The following is a 16,784-nucleotide window of genomic DNA, read 5'->3' as shown; positions in this document are numbered from 1 at the left end:
ATCCGCTGGGCGGGGGGGAGAGACACGCTGGAGTAGGGGCCGTAAAATCCTGGCCTTAATCGCTGATCTGAGGGTGGGATCTGGAGACAAATTGTGGAGTATGGAAAGAAAGACAGGTGAGATAAACATAAAGGGCCGACAAATAAGTATAAGTTTGAAACCATGTAAGACATTTACCACAAAAAAATACTTAAATTAACTTTTAGTCTGATCATAAATGGGTCAAAACTAAATTTTGATAAATTGGGTTTGGACGTGTAAAAGTTCCAGTTTGTTTCCAGGCAGCTTGTGTCTACCTCATTACTCATCTTTATCAGGTACTGTTTAAAAGTCATTTCAATCCCAATTTTATGGGGACTGTGGGGGGGAGGGGGGGGGGTGGTGGGGGCACCGAAGTGACAAAGATTGCAGCATCAATAAAAGGTTTCTACTTTTAAAAAAAAAGCAATTTTATGTTGCCTAATTTTGTCTAATAATTTTAAACCAAAGTGTTAAAAATAAAACTGACTGTTTGTAGTATAACTTCAGAAAGCATCTGATTTATAAAAATTGTCTCTGAGTTTAACTGTAAGGACATTACTTCATTACACATAGAATTCACAATTAAATTCTTGTGCATGTTGCAACAATGCGTACATGAGCTTATAAGGGGTGTTTAACAAAATTTGAATCAGGGTGTTCAGCTGGGAGCAAGAGTTCTGGTTGCTGCCATCTGAACTGCTTCCACATCCTACTGTTTGCCTCCGCATTACACGCCTGTCCTCAGGGAAATATTTCCAGAATTGACATTTTTTTAAACAACTTCTTTGGCGGTGGAAGGAGTAGAGACAAAAGGTTAAGAATTGGACTCAGATCCTGGGTGAAGACAGTATGAGAGTTACATCTGATATCTCCCCTCTCTGACGCTACTCATCTGATCAGTTTTTGCTATTTCCCAAGGCAATACAGGCAAATCCCTTTTTATCGTTTTGTTTATCTATGGCAGGATAACGATCTTTCTAGGTTCATTCAATTTTACTTCTTCATGATTTCCGTCGGCCATTCCAGGGTGTGCCTCATAGAATCATGGAATGGTTACAGCCCCGAAGGAGGCTGTTCAGCCCATCGTGTCCATGCCAGCTCTCTGCAACAGCAACTCAGCTAGTCCCACCCCCTGCCTTTTCCCTGCAGCCCTGCAATTTTTTCTCTTCAGGTAATTATCCAATTCTCATTTGAAAGTCACGATTAAATCTGCCTCCACCACCCTCTTGGGCAATGCATTCCAGGTTCTAATCACTTATAGTGACAAAAAACGCTTTCTTCATTGCTTCTTTTGCCAACCACCTTAAATCAGTGACCTCTGCTTCTCAATTCTTTCACTAATGGGAACAGTTTCTCCCTATTGACTCTGTCCAAAACCCTCATGATTTTGAACACCTCTATCAAATCTCCTCTCAATCTTCTCTTTATGAAGGAGAACAGTCCCAGCTTCTCTAAGCTAGTCAGGTAACTAAAGTCCCCGATACCTGGAACCCTTCACATAAATTTTCTGAAATCTAAGGTGAGGAAGCCTGGCTTGGCATATCGATGATAAAAGACTCACTCCAACCAACAGAAACCAATTTAAGTGGCAACCAGTCCCGCTGAACGTCAGGTTGGGCTCATTGTGGATTGAGAGGTTGGAGTTATACCTAGCACAAAGGAAGGTGGTTGTGGTTGTTGGAGTTCAATTGCATCAGTCCCAGGACATCACTGCAGAATTTCCTCAGGGTGGTGTCCTCGGCCCAACCATCTTCAGCTGCTTCATCAATGACCTTCCTTCAATCATAAGGTCAGAATTGGGGACATTTGCAGATGATTGCCGACTCCTCAGATACTGAAGCAGTCTGTGCCCATATGCAGCAAGACCTCATTTATATTTAGGCATGGACTGAAAAGTGGCAAGTAATATTCACGCCACACAAGTGCCAAGCAATGACCATCTCCAACAACAGAGAATCTATCCTTCTTCCCTTGATGTTCAATGGCATTACCATCACTGAATCCCCCACTATCAGCATCCTGGGGATTACCATTAACCAGAAACTGAACTGGACCAGCCATATAAATACTGTGGCTACAAGAGCAGGTCAGAATGGGGATTCTGTGGAGAGTAACTCATCTCCTGATTCCCAAAGCCTGTCCACCATCTACAAGGCACAAGTCAGGAGTTTGATGGAATACTCTCCACTTGCCCAGATGAGTGCAGCTCCCACAACACTCAAGAAGCTCGACACCATCCAGGACAAAGCAGCCTGTTTGATTGGCACCTCATCCATCACCTTCAACATTCACTCCTCCACCACTGACACACAGTAGCAGCAGTGTATACCATCTACAAGATGCACTGCAGCATCTCAGCAAGGCTACTTCAACAGCACCTTCCAAACCCACAATCTCAACCACCTAGAAGGACAAGGGCAGCAGATAGATGGGAACACCAACACCTGCAAGTTCCCCTCCAAGTCAAACACCATTCTGACTTGGGAATATATTACCGTTCCTTCACTGTCGCTAGGTCAAAATCCTGGAACTCCCTCCCTAACAGCACTGTGGATGTACCTACACCACATGGACTGCAGCGGTTCAAGAAGGCAGCTCACCACCACCTTCTCAAGGGCAATTAGGAATGGGCAATAAATGCTGGCCTAACCAGCGACACCCACATTCCTGGAATGAATAAAAGCTACTCTCAGTGATTCCAAGGCAGTAATCTGAATGTCTTGGTCTCAAAATGTCATAAATTGCGACAGTGAAACACAAGGGGCTGATTCTTCGGCTCGGTGAGCGGGGACAGGGTCCACGCACCGAGGTGTAAAATTATGCGGGGCGATGTCGGGCGTACGTCCTGACCTCACCGCGCGTCATTTAGATTTTCAGTCTGGAGGGCACGCAGCCGAGTTGGCTGTCAAAGGCCTGTTAAGGCCGAACTGTCAAAGGCCTGTTAAGGCCGAACTGTCAAAGGCCTGTTAAGGCCATTAATTAACTAATTAACCCTATTGAGAAAGCTGCCCTTCCAACCTTAAGGTTGGCGGGGGGCAGGCGAAGAGCCCAGGCGGCCTTCGCATTTATCATGGCACCTCATCCACGGGCGGGATGAGGTTTCATGAAGGGTTTATAAATTAAATAAATCTTTAAATTAAAGTTCATTGACATGTCCCAGCTCATGTGACACTAAGGGGACATCTTAAATTTTTTTTTTCTTCTTCATTAAAATTTTTGGAACTTAAACTAATCTCCCTGAGGCAGCTCAGGCCCCAACTTAGGGAACCCCCCCACCCCACCACCCCCCCACCCCCTCCCCCACTGCCCGCACAGGGAGCGCTCAGTGCTTCCGGGTGTGTGTCACGCTGGGCAGGCCTTAAAATGGCAGCGCTGACCCCATCAGGGGCGCCGATCAGGTCTATGCCCGCGCCTGCACAACCCCCTCGACGGGAGGGAAATTCTACCCCAGGGATTAGATTGCAGCCTTGAAATCACTCCTTGGCATCTGCTAACTTATTTAAAATACAGTGTGAATGCTATGTAGTTGAGCAGGATTGCTTTTTGGCAACTCCTATTACAGCCCAAGTTGATGTGTTGATGTGTGATGGCACGCTGAATGATTAGCAAGTGTGACATAGCTGTTGAATGCTTAATGAGAAATCATTTGCAGTTTGTTTCTGAGAAACAGGATAATTGGCAAATATTTCACGGTTTAGCACAAAGTTACTGAAAAACCGCTGATGCTAGGAAAAATGGTGGTTTAATGCCATATATAATTTTATCAGTTCCATCCCTGGCTGCACTAAGATAGCTGGTTTCGAAATACTAACCAACAAGCTCACTCACACAGCGAATGAGAAAACTGTCCTTTCATATCTGGGATTCTGTCCAAAGTTATCCAACTGAACTGTCTCACTCACAGCTCCATCGATTTGGTGTGAAATTAATGGGCTGACTTCAGTCAGATTTCTAGTGGGCACTGAATAATTTGTCATTAAGCTGGACAGCTCGCTCAGAGGTGCCACCAAGGTAGGGGTTGCGGGAAGCTCTGCTTTTACACTGGGAATGCTTGACTGAAACCGTCAACCAGCGCACGATTCTGAAGCAGCGGGAAGCAAGCTTTGCCGAGCCACGAACTATGCTGTGCCATACCCGAATGTGTTCAGCGATGACAACAGGTGCCAAAGTGCAGAAGGTTTTCATCGCCCCCAGGAGGTGGGCTGGGATGCCGAGGGCGGGCGGGGGGGGGGTGGGGGGGGGGGGGCGCGGGGGAGGTGGAGGTCAGGGAGGTCGGGTGGTATAAAATTGGGTGGGATGGCATGGGCATCCCTCAGCTCAGCGAACACAAAATTTGTCGCCGCCAAATGGAACGTAAGGAAAATAATTTTTGCCCCTTACGAGTGTGAGAATGGAGGTGGGTGCGTGCGTCAATTTGCGTGACCAGCAGGCATGCCGGATCCTCAGTATCATCCCCGCCCCTGGACCATTTTCTCAGAGCTGAGAATGCAGGTGGAATGGCTATTCATCTGCAAGTGGCGGGAAGCCAATTAATGTAGTTTTTGGCCAATTATCAGAGGCCTTCAGTCAACCTACAGGGCCCCTGAGGCATCAGGGATTAGACCAACTGCCAAGAGGCGGCCTCCTGGTGGCAGGCTGGGACCAGCACTCCGGGCAGGCTTTGAGGCCCTCCCTATCCGCCTGGCCTCAGCTGCGGCTGCAGGTTGGAGGGACTCCCCTCCACAATGGCGGCCCCGGCAGCTGTAGGAAATTTTTAATCGAAATGTTTCAAAAATTGCTGAGGAGGCATCTGAAGGTGGCGGTGCCCTCCCTCTCCCTGACCTACAATGCCAGGCTGCAACTCCTTCCGAGCTGGATGGCCTTCGATCGGATGGCTGCCCCGCCATCCTTAATGGGACAGCGAGCTCACCCTCCGGCCACTAATTAGCCAATTCAGAGGAAACCACTGCCGAGTGACTGCTCCCGACACAGCGTGGGGTTGGGACCCACATTGGAATCCAACATCAGGCTCTGGGCCCAATAAGCAAAATCCTGCCTAAAGTGCCAAAAGTGCAATTTTTCAATTATATCGGGGATATCATTTTGTCAAACTTTACATCTGTTATTACTCTCGCTTCACCGTCGAACCTCTTCATTGTTAACATCACGATTAGACTTAACTTTTTTCACATCATTCGGATGAACAATCTGGATCTGTGCAGTCTTGTTTTGGAGCCAACTAAAATGTTGCTTGGACTGAAGAAAGGGATTGCTGAATTGGCCCCAAGTCACCAAAGTATAATCCTTGGAGCCCAGCTCCAGTTCCAAATTAAATTTACTCATCTGGCATAGTTCCTGAAACTTCTTCCCTTCCACATGGATTAAGCTAACACAGACTGAAGCAATGCAACTGCTGGTGCAGATAACAACCGCATGTGGGCTACTTTACTGCAGTATAAAAAAAAGCGTTGCCCAAATGAAAAAGAACTTTGAGCTACAAAATAAAACTAAAAACCTAATACAGTTGCTTAGTCATATGTAATTTGAAAGCCAGTAAGGGCTTAATTCCAGCTATTACTTTGCCAGTTCATCAAGTATGATGCTAACCCTGTTACACATATGGATATAGTTGGTGTACTTAGAATTGGCAAGCTAGCGCTCAACGTCCTGAAGCATCAGACAACATGACATGAGAGTCTGTAATGATCGAGTGTCCAATTTCTAGGAACATCCTACAATAGAGCGACTGGATAAGGTGAACCCAAAAATCAACACAAATGTTTTAGTTACATTAAACCATTCTGTTTCTAGAGCTGAACAACACACACGCCCTCACAATCAATGTGCAGCATGTTAGAAGTTTCTGTTGGGGAACCCATTATTATCCAGTTTGTGCACTGCTACATAAGAACATAAAAAATAGGAGCAGGAGTGGGCCATTTGGCCCCTCGAGCCTGCTATGCTATTCAATAAGGTCATGGCTGATCTTAACTCCATTTCCCTGCCTATTCTTCCATAACTCCTGACTGCGTTGTAGATCAAAAATCTGTCTATTGCTTTTTGGCCCTTAAACCTGCTTCACTTAATGCGATCATATGCTCTGTGATCTGTCCTTTCTGTTTTTATAAGATGATATATATGCAGTTATAAAAAAACATGTCCACACTCAAAGAGTTAAATATCTATGGGTGTTAGGGAGTGCAGAAGAAAAGCAAAACTTCAAACAATGTGCTTACAAAATCATTTAATTACTTTTATGTCAGCTTGTCAAACCATATCTGTAGAACATTTTTATTAAAACCTATTGGGAACTCCTTTTTTCTCTTGCACTCATGGGAATATTGTCATCTTGTATTAATTTTTATGTAAAAGTTTAGTCCTGAATGGAATGGAGGAGCTGGGTTGTTGTATCACTGCTAACTGAATCAGTGCCTTATTAAATCACATTATTTACAGAACAAGAGACTTGCAGAAACAGCTGCTACCAGTTCAAATCCAACATAAACATCAAACAGAATAAGACAGACCAAAAACTGACCTAATTTTTATTTAGAGTACAAAAATGTCAGTCCTTTATTATTCTATTATTATTCTACATTGGCTCCCAGTCGGCAGTGTCTCGATTTTAAAATTCTTATCCGTGTGTTCAAGTCCCTCCATGGTCTCGTTCTTCCCCATCTAGGTAACCTCCTCCAACCTTACCACCCTCTGAGATCTCTGCGCTCCTGTTGTGGCCTCCCGCACATCCCTGGTTTTCCTCTCTCTGCCACTGGCGGTCATGCCATCGGTAAGCTCTGGAATTCCTTCCCTAAATCTATCCACCTCGCTCTCTTTCTTGAATTCATGCCTTAAAACCTACCCCGTTGACCAAGCTTTTGAACATCTGTCCTAATACCCCTTTATATATCTCAAGTGTTAAATTTTATCTGATAATGTTTTTGTGAAGCATCTTGGGATGTTTTGCTATGTTAAAGGCATGATGCAAATGCAGGTTTTTATATCTTTTTTCGTACACCATTATACGTGGCATCAGTGTACACCTGATATGTACTTAGACTATTGGTGCCTCTAAGAGTTCTGCATTATACCAAACCCCAGTTGGTTAAATGATACAATTCACTGGGACTGGCAATACGTGCAGATGTCAGCTAAAGCAATTAGCTCAATCTTTAAATAGATTGATCCATTCTGCGTGCGTTAGCTTTGTGTTTTTTTTCACTCGTTTGTGGGATGTGAGCGTTGTTGGCGAAGTCAACATTTATCGCCCATCCCAACACCAGGATTTTCCGGTCGTCATGGGCGGGATGGGAAATTTGACGGACCAGCAAAAGGTCCGTTGACTGCGGGCGGGAATTTCCTGCGGGACTGGAAAATCTCACCCCTAATTGCTATCGAGAATGTGGTGGTGATCCACCATCTCGGACAGGTGCAGTCCATCTGATGTAGGTTCACCCACAGGGCTGCTAGGGAGGGAGCTCCAGGCTTTTGACCCGACGATAGTGAAGGAACTGTGTAATATTGTACAGCTGCCCTCTCTGCTACCCCTTCTGTTATTTTGCTGAGGTGTAAATAAAGTAAATTCAATAATGGCTGCCCACAGTGAGTCCACATGTTAACCTTCTCTCCGTGCAATGCACAACAGAAAAATGGCCACAAGGGTGGGATGCAATTTTCTTTTACATTTCATCTGAGAAATTAAGGACTGAAGAACATTGCGCCATATTTTTTGGAACTCCTAAAGTTGATTTTGAGGACGTTTGAGCGAGTTGACAGATTGTTCCATGTGCACATCGTGTTCAGGTACACAGTGAGTCAGCCCAGTACATAATTGAAAACAGAGCACCGAAGGCATGTTTGAGGACAATGGGGGATTCAGCACTAACAAAGGGGACTGGTGTCAGTATGAACCAAGGTTAGACATTTGGCTGAAACTAAAGCAAATAAAATAGAAGATGAGGATAAATTTTCTTTACTATGATGGGGACAGATTCTTTTGAGACGGTGACTAACTAGAGTTGCCCGCGAGACCCCAGTGCTATGGGCTATTCTGAAATGAATGAGATTCTAGACTCATATTATAGCATGACAAGAGCCGCATTCTGCGAAAGGAATCAGTTGCCAAGTGAGACTGTTGCAGATTACATTCTCGAATTAAAGAAACTCTCTCATCAATGTGGGTATGACGCAAACTTAGAAATCGACCTTAGAGACAATTTGTAGGATGCTTAAAGAACAAAAAAAATCCAGGCCAAGCTTTTCAACAAAGGCAATAAGCTGACCTGGAAGGAGGTCCGCAATGAGGCCACAGCCAAAATGGCAGAAAGGAATAGTTGCAGATTGCAAGGGAGTTCTTTTCCTGAGCTGACATGTGAGATCCACCAGATTTCAGCACGATCCAGGCCACGACAGCCGAGTTCACAGTATCAGAATCATAAATTTAGATACTACCGTTGCCGTGGTAGCCACCAACCAGCTAAATGTCCTTTTTCCAGTTAAAGTGTGATGCCTTTGGGAAATTTGATCATATCAAGGCAGCAGGCAGGAGTAGAGGAAACAGTCATGTTTCAGGTTGCCACCATGGACCAGGTTGAGGCCGTGGTAGATCTGAGGCTAGTTCAGGAGCCTGGAAATCTTTGAATGCACATACGATAGACATTGAAGCAGAAGTTGATGTTACCGAACAGGAGGATCAAGAATTATACTTAGTCTGACAGCAAGGAAAATAGCACATGGAAGAAGACAGTAATAGGGATGAAGATTGCACAGTAAAAATGCAAGTTGGAGATTCACAACTTACTTTCATCATTGATACTGCTGCAGCAGTGTCCATTATCTCAGCAGGAGAGCACAAGAAATCTTTAAGTCACATTCCCTTATGGAAAGCTGATATGAAGCTGACTAGTTATTCCAATAACAGTATTCCATTGTTATGTGAAGTTAGTGTTAAAGTGGAATAGGATGATGTATCCTATTACTTGCCAAAGGAGGGAACAAAGTCTCCCTAAAGGGGAGAGATTGGTTTAAGAAAATATGGTTAAACAGGGCAGATTTATATACAGCAGGGATCAGTAAGTACATCTGCCATTGAGGAAGTGCTAAGAGAGCACAAAGTGGTCTTTGAGCTGGGAGGACCAAATGATAAAATTAGGCCTCACAAAGCTGAAGTCAAGATAAAGGACAACGTACAGCCAACATTTTGCGTGGCTAGACTAGTGCCTTATGTAAAGTTAGAAGCTGTAAATCAAGAGCTGAATAGATTAGAAAGAACAGGGGCTGTTAAGAAGGTGAAGAGCAGTAAATGGGCCTCACCCAATGTAGTCATTCCAAAAGCAAATGGGCCTGTTTGGATTTGTGAAGCTTATAAACAAACGGTAAATAAGCTGATGCTTACTCACTGCCTACCAGTGAAGATTTGTTTTCTAATTTAGCCAATGGAAAGGTGTTCAGTAAGATAGATTAGTCATATACATATTTGCAATTAGAATTGACTGACAAGAGCAAGGAGCTGCTTACCATTCATACAGACAAAGGGTTGTTCCATTACGAAAGCTTACCATTTAGCCTGTCTACTGTACCAGTGTTCCAGAGCGTCATGCATCAAGCACTGAGTGGGATGAAAGGAGTGTGCTGCCTCTTCAATGACATTCTAATTAGCAGTAAGACAGAGGGAGAGCACATTGCAAGGTTGAATGAAGCCCTAGATTGACTTCTAGATCATGGTATCAAAGCTAAAAAGCACAAGTATTGCTTCATGGTGTCATGTGTAACATATCTGGGTCATCGAATAGATGGTGAAGATATCCACCCAATGCAGGAGAAGGTTGAGGGAATTTTGAAAACAAAGACACCAGAGAACAGAGAAGAACTTAGAATAATACACAGCAATTCCTATGAATGTTCTAAGTTCATCCCTGATTTAGCTAATACTTTCACTCCGCTATATCAACCGCTCAACGATGGAATAGTTTGGGAGTGGTCTGCGGAATGTCAGAAAGTATTTGAAGAAGTGAAGAAAGTGCTGACTAGTGATGCTATTTCACCTACAATGATGCCAAGAAACAATTGGTTGTGGCTTGCGGTGCCTCACCGCAGGGGTTAGGTGTAGTGTTATCTCACATAATGGAAGACAGTATGGAGAAGCCTGTAGCATATGCTTCACGCACTTTAACAGAATGGGTGAACTGGCATGCACCTCCGGATGCAAAACAAGCTCAAAGCGTATGGCTTTCACAGGCGGTCACATATATTTGCAACTAGTAGTTTGAGGCCATGAGCCACTGATATTTGCTGGTTCGGGGTCCGGCCAAGTAGCTTTCTCCCAATGGAGTGCACAAGCTTTTCTCAGTCTGTAATAAACAATCACTTTAAAACAATTACCGCGGAACCATTATACCATATAAATAGGGTGCCACTACTGTGGAAATAACTACACAACATAAACATGGTCGTTTCTACAGCAACTGAAGTTGGAGGTATTCAGGAAACAATTATCCAATTTAAACACAGCATGAGATTTAAATCTTTTGCTCAGGGGTCAGATTCAGTCTCTCCCTCTCCTTCTGTCCAGTTGAATTATAACATAATGAAGGATGCACACAACAAAGAGGGTTGGCATGATGGATGTTAAAATTGCTTAGAAACAAGCTTATTACATCTGTTTTACATTCCACTCCTCAACAGCAAATGATGCTATATCCCATATTTCAGTTAACTCTTTCAGCAGATTAGCTGCATTTTTAAAACATATCCTGGAGTGATTGAGGTGTTAGGATCGTACATTTTTTTTTGTGCACTTTACAAAATTGCACACATTTCTAGTATCTTCCCTTCATCTAAAGAATCATTGCTGTTTCTCATGACTATGCCGTGTGGTATAGCTGCTACCATTTGTGTGTGGTTATTCTGGTCTCTCCTGACTCTACGTCCATTGTTGCTTGACATTATGCTGTGTATTTGCGTAATGGCTGCTGTTTGTGCTGAGCATAGTGTGTGTTTGTACAGTTATTGCTGTTTGTGACTGCACAGTGTGCTTGTGAGTTCTCCATTATTTGCAATGGTGGCGTGATGGGTCTTGTGTGCTCGCAGTTGTTTACTTGAATGTAAATCATCATGGTGCCATATAAGCAATCCTTTAATTCTTTGACAAGAATGTTGGTTTTCTTTATAAATGTAATTGCCCTGATTAACTACAGTCCTAGAAAAACTGATGCCCTTAAACATGTGCATGATTGGTGACTGGTGCATAAAATGTAGTGAAAATAGCAGGATAGCTGTTGAATCAGCAAAGCCACTTCCAAACAAAAGTGGATTTTAAAAGTTGTATTTAAATTTCTGCTCCATAACACATGACCTGCATCTATTTCCAGGAATTATGGATAATATTCAATATCCAACTGATCAAAATGAAAGAAAAGAAAAAGAAAGACTTGCATTTAAATAGCACTTTTCACAACCACCCGATATCTCAAAGTGCTTTACAGCTAATGAAGTACTTTTGAAGTGTAATCGGTGTGGTAATGTAGCAGCCAATTCGCGAGCAGAAAGCTCCCACAAACAGCAATGTGATAACGACCAGATAATCTGTTTCTGTAGTATTGATGGATAAAGATTGGCCAGGAGACAAGGGGTAACTCCCCTGCTCTTCTTTGAGGTAGTGTCACGGGATCTTTAACATCCACTCAAGCAGGCAGATGAGGCCTCGGTTTAACGTCTCATCTGAAAGATAGCACCTCTGACAGGGCAGTGCTTCCTCAGTACTGCCCTGGAGTATCAGCCTTGATTTTTGTGTTCAAGCCCTGGATTGGGACTTGAGCTCAGAAACTTGTGATTCAGTGGTGCTTGTGCTTCCAAATGAGCCACAGCTGACACTATAATGGTTAGAACATGAGTGGAATGGAAAGGGAGGAAGTGCTGCTTCAGTTGTTAAGAAGCGTGGTCAGATCCTATCTAAACTCCAAAGGCGTCAAGGGGTATGGGGAGTTAGAGGATCAGCCATGATTGTATTGAATGGAGGAGCAGACTTGAAGAGCTGAATGACCTACTCCTGCTCTGATTTTCCATGTTTCTATGGAGTTCAGCCTCGGGAAGGATATGCTGGTTTGGAAGAGTGCAAATTTACTAGGGCCGAGAGGGTTAAACTTCGCTTGCATCCTTTTGAAAATAGAAGGTCAAGTGTTGACCTAATCCAGGCGTCCAAGATGATAAAGAGATTCAATAGGGAGAATAAAGAGAATCTATTTTCTCTGTTGGGGGCAAATCCAGAACAAGAACTTAAAATTAGAGTCAGATTATCTATGAGTAAAATTAGGAAGTGCTTTTTCACACAAAGGGTGGAGAAACTTTGGAACTTGATCGCTGAGCAGGCCGTGGATGCTCGGTCAATTGGAACTTTCAGAAACCTTGATGGGTAGATTTTTGATAGGGAAGGGTATCAAGGGATATAGAGCAGAGACAGGTAAATGGAGTTGATGTGCAAATCCACCATGTTCTAATTGAATGGTGGAAAAGACTCAAGGGGCTGAATGGTCTCCTCCTGCTCCCACAATATATTCAACACACTTAGTATTTAATTTTGCTACTAACGAAGATTCTAATGGATTTTTCATTAGGGAGTAAAACTGCATTTGATTACTGTGTATTTGAAATATTGTTCTCTTTTTACAGTTCAACAGCTGGATATATTCCAGTAGGGGGAGCAGCTGTCTGGAAACACATTGCAAACGATTAACCCAACCTGTCATTTCCTCGTTTGTCGGCAATTGCAGGTTAGACATTTTTGAAGGGTCATGAGGACTCGAAACGTCAACTGTGCTCTCCTCCGCCGATGCTGCCAGACCTGCTGAGTTTTTCCAGGTATTTCTGTTTCTGTTTTTGTTATACATTTTTGCTTCCTGATTCTTACTTAATCTGACATTATTTCATTTCCATTTTCCACTGCTCAGTTGTTTTCCTCACCTTTCACCTCCGCAAGTTCTGATTAGGAAGGCGATTAAGAAAAAGTGGATGCAAAACCAATTTGATAATGAAGCAGTCCGTACCTGAATGAGGCAGGAGTTGGACAACACAAAAACAGAATTACCTGGAAAAACTCAGCAGGTCTGGCAGCATCGGTGGAGAAGAAATCAGTTAACGTTTCGAGCCTTCATGGCCCTTCGGCAGAACTGAAGCACAGTTAGAAGAAGGGAGAAATATAAACTGGTTTAAGGTGGGTGGGGCGGGGAGGGGGATAGAGAGAGACATTGAGGGTGTGGTGATTGTGGAGATGAGCAGATAATCAAAAGATGTCACAGACAAAAGGGTCAAAGAGGTGTTGAAGGTGGTGATATTTGTCTAAGAAAAGTGCTAATTAAGAATGGAAGACAGGATATTCAAAGTACAGCTCTAGTGGGGGTGGGGTGGAAAGACTAACAAGGTTTTAGTTTTAGATTTAAAAATAATGGAAATAGGTGGGGAAAGAAGAATCTATATAAATTATTGAAAAAAAAGTGGGGGGGGGGAGAGAAACGGGGTGGGGATGGGGGGAGGGGGAGTTTAAGATCTAAAGTTGTTGAATTCAATATTCAGCCCGGAAGGCTGTAAAGTGCCTAGTCGGAAGATGAGGTGCTGTTCCTCCAGTTTGCGTTGGGCTTCACTGGAACAATGCAGCAAGCCAAGGACAGACATGTGGGCAAGAGAACAGGGTGGAGTGTTAAAATGGCAAGCGACAGGGAGGTTTGGGTCTTTCTTGCGGAGTTGGAGTTGGACAACATCCAGGCTTGGGCTCATAAATGGGAAGCAACATTCACACCGCACACATCTATCAAACAATGAACAACTTCACCAAGAAAGAGCAGAACGATCCCTCTTCAACATCCGTGACATTACTGATTTCCCCACCATCAACATCCTGGGGGATCATCATTTGACCAAAAACTGACTGCATGAGCTGCATAAATGTACAGCAGATATTGTGAAGGGAGAGACTTCTTCAGCTGCACCCAAACCTTAAGACAAGAGCAGCAGGCACATGGGAAAACATCATTTGCAAGTTGCCCTCTAAATCTCACACCATCCTGACTTGGAAATGTATCACTGTTTGTTCATTATCCCTGAATTAAAATCCTGGAGCTCACTACCTAACAGCACTGTGGAGGCATCTTTTGAACTGCAACAGATCACCACCATCAGGGCAACTAGGGATGAACAACAACACTCAAGAAACTAAACATCCATCCAGCACAAAGCAGCCCACTTGACTGGCACCCCATCGACCACCTTAAATATTCACCCCTCTACCACCGACGCACAGTGGCAGCAGCGTGTACCATCTATAAGATGCACTGCAACAAATCACCAAGGTTCCTTCACCATGATCTTCAAAACTCATGACCTCTACCACCTAGAAGGACAAGGGCAGCAGATACATGGGAACACCACCACCTGGAAGTTCCCCTCCAAGTCACTCACCGTCCTGACTTGGAAATATGTCGCCGTTCCTTCAGTGTCACTGAGTCAAAATCCTGGAACTCCCTTCCTAACAGCACTGTGGGTGTACCTACACCACATGGACTGCAGCGGTTCAAGAAGGCAGCTCACCACCACCTTCTCAAGGGCGACTAGGGATGGGCAATAAATGCCAGCCTAGCCAGTGACACCCAAATCCCCTAAAAGAGTTTTAAAAAACACTAAATGCCAGGCATGCTAGTGATGCCCAGATCCTGAGAATGATGCAAAAAAATCAAACACAAGAACAATTCCCTTAGAAAGTCAGACAAAGGTGATTTATAAAGGTGTAGCATAATTTCCTTGCTTTTTTAGCTTCTGCTAAGAGTGGCTGGTAACATCATTAGCTAAAAACTGAACATTTTGGAGGTGAAATTCAACCTGGGCATGGATACGAGGCGGACAGTATTTCATGTGTCAATGGAACGGAATACTGCATGACTTATAACAAGCAGCAGGTCTGATTCTACATGGTTTGCATTCCCACCATGAATTTCACCTCCTTTGACTAATGTATTAAAATTTCAAAATCTCGCAAGACTCCAAGGTACAGCAACAGTTGTGATGGAGGGAATGCAGCAGTTAACTTGCACACAGCAATATCCCACAAATGGCAATGAGGTGAATAGCCATTGCTGATGTTATTTGTGGGCTGGGTGTTGGCCCAGAGTGCGCCTCAGTTTAGTGTCACACCTGAAAGATGGCACCTCCAACAGTGCAGCACTCCCTCAGTCCTGCACTGAAGTGTCAGCCTACCTTAGGTGTTCAGGTCTCTAGAGTTGGGGCTCAGAGGCGAGAGTGCTACAACAGATAGTTTGAACTATCAAAGACAGCCTTAGATATGTACATTTGCCTTCAGTTTCACATTCCAGGACGCTTTCAAAGAGGTTGCATTACTTTATATATCATGACAATTATTTTATACTTTTTAATAGTGTGGATCTAACCCTCATACTGTAGAAGTAAAAAGCAATGCAGATCAGTTCTACCATGGAGAAGAAAACACACTCTGAGGAGAATGTTAGAAAAAGCAAAAGTGAAAATCTGACTGCTGTTTCACATTCAGCGTTTGCTCAGTTTAAACCTCAACACTTAATGAAATAACCTCACACTTACCTCTAGGCCAGGAGGTCCTGGTATTCCAACTGGACCTTTTTCGCCAATTTCCCCCTAAAAAAAATTAGCACAAATAACATATCAAGAAGCTTTCCAATACACAATACTCCAGCTGAGGCCTAACCAATCATTTATAAAGGTGTAGCATCATTTCCTTTTGAAATCTATGCTTTTATTTATAAAACCAGGTAGCCCATATGCTTTTTTTTTTATCAGCTTTATTAAAGTAAAGATTTGTGGATGTGAACCTTCAAGGTCAATCCAAGTTTAAAATTGCATCAATTAGTTAATATTGCTTATCCTCGAAATGCACCACTTCACACTTCTCTGCATTAAATTTCATCAGCCATGTGTCTGCCTATTTTACCGGTCTGTCTATGTCCTTCTGAGCTTACTATCTTGATCACTGTTTACTACATTGCCAAGTTTTCTGCCATCTACAAACTTATGAAATTAGGCCCTAACAACCCCCTTACTCCAAATCCATGTCAAGAATATATATATATATATAAAATATATCATATATATATAAAATACTGACCGCTAAGGGACATCATTTCATAGGTCCCTCCAGTCTGAAAAGCAACCATTCATCACTACTCTCTGCTTCCTGTCTCTTAGCCAATCTTGTACGCATGCTGCTCTTACATACATGAACACATATGAACATATGAATTAAGAGCAGGGGTAGGCCATTCAGCCCTCGAGTTTGCTCCACCATTTGACAAGATCATGGCTGATCTGATTGCGGCCTCTACTTTCCTGCCTACCCCCCTATACTCTTTTATCCAGCCTCTCATGCTCTCTGGGTAAGAGAATGCCACAGAGTAATCTCTCTCTCTCTGAGAGAGAACAAATGCTCTTCATCTCCATCTTAAATGGGAGACCCCTTATTTTTAAATTGTGTCCCCTAGTTCTAGTCTCTCCCATAAAGGGAACCACTTGTTCAGCATCCACCCTGTCAAGTCCTCTCAGGATCTTTTAATCCCTTTTTACACATAGGCTTCAATTTTGCTAGCAAGTCTTTAGGTGCCACTTCATCAAATGCCTTTTGAAAGTTCACCTAAACAACATGAACTGCACTATCTTCACCAACACCTTCATTAGTTAGTCAAAGTCCCGAGTCATTTTTCTCAGACACAATTTGCCTTCAACAAATTTGTGTTGACTGTTACCTAATTCAGGTG

The 16,784-nt window shown here is 43.4% G+C and overlaps 1 protein-coding gene across 2 annotated transcripts in view; it reads right to left on the bottom strand.

Annotated features, from left to right (window-relative positions):
- Nucleotides 1-16,784, bottom strand: part of col27a1b (collagen, type XXVII, alpha 1b) — a 605,111-nt gene that overhangs the window by 280,976 nt on the left and 307,351 nt on the right. For both annotated transcript variants that reach the window (XM_078550110.1, XM_078550108.1), the window contains exon 19: nt 15,598-15,651. In XM_078550110.1, coding sequence (XP_078406236.1) covers nt 15,598-15,651 — 54 coding nt within the window. The remainder of the gene's footprint in view (nt 1-15,597; nt 15,652-16,784) is intronic.

Source organism: Cetorhinus maximus, chromosome 10, assembly GCF_964194155.1.
Source record: "Cetorhinus maximus chromosome 10, sCetMax3.hap1.1, whole genome shotgun sequence".
NCBI classification, from domain to species: Eukaryota; Metazoa; Chordata; class Chondrichthyes; order Lamniformes; family Cetorhinidae; genus Cetorhinus; species Cetorhinus maximus.
This window is presented reverse-complemented; position numbering and strand designations above follow the sequence as displayed.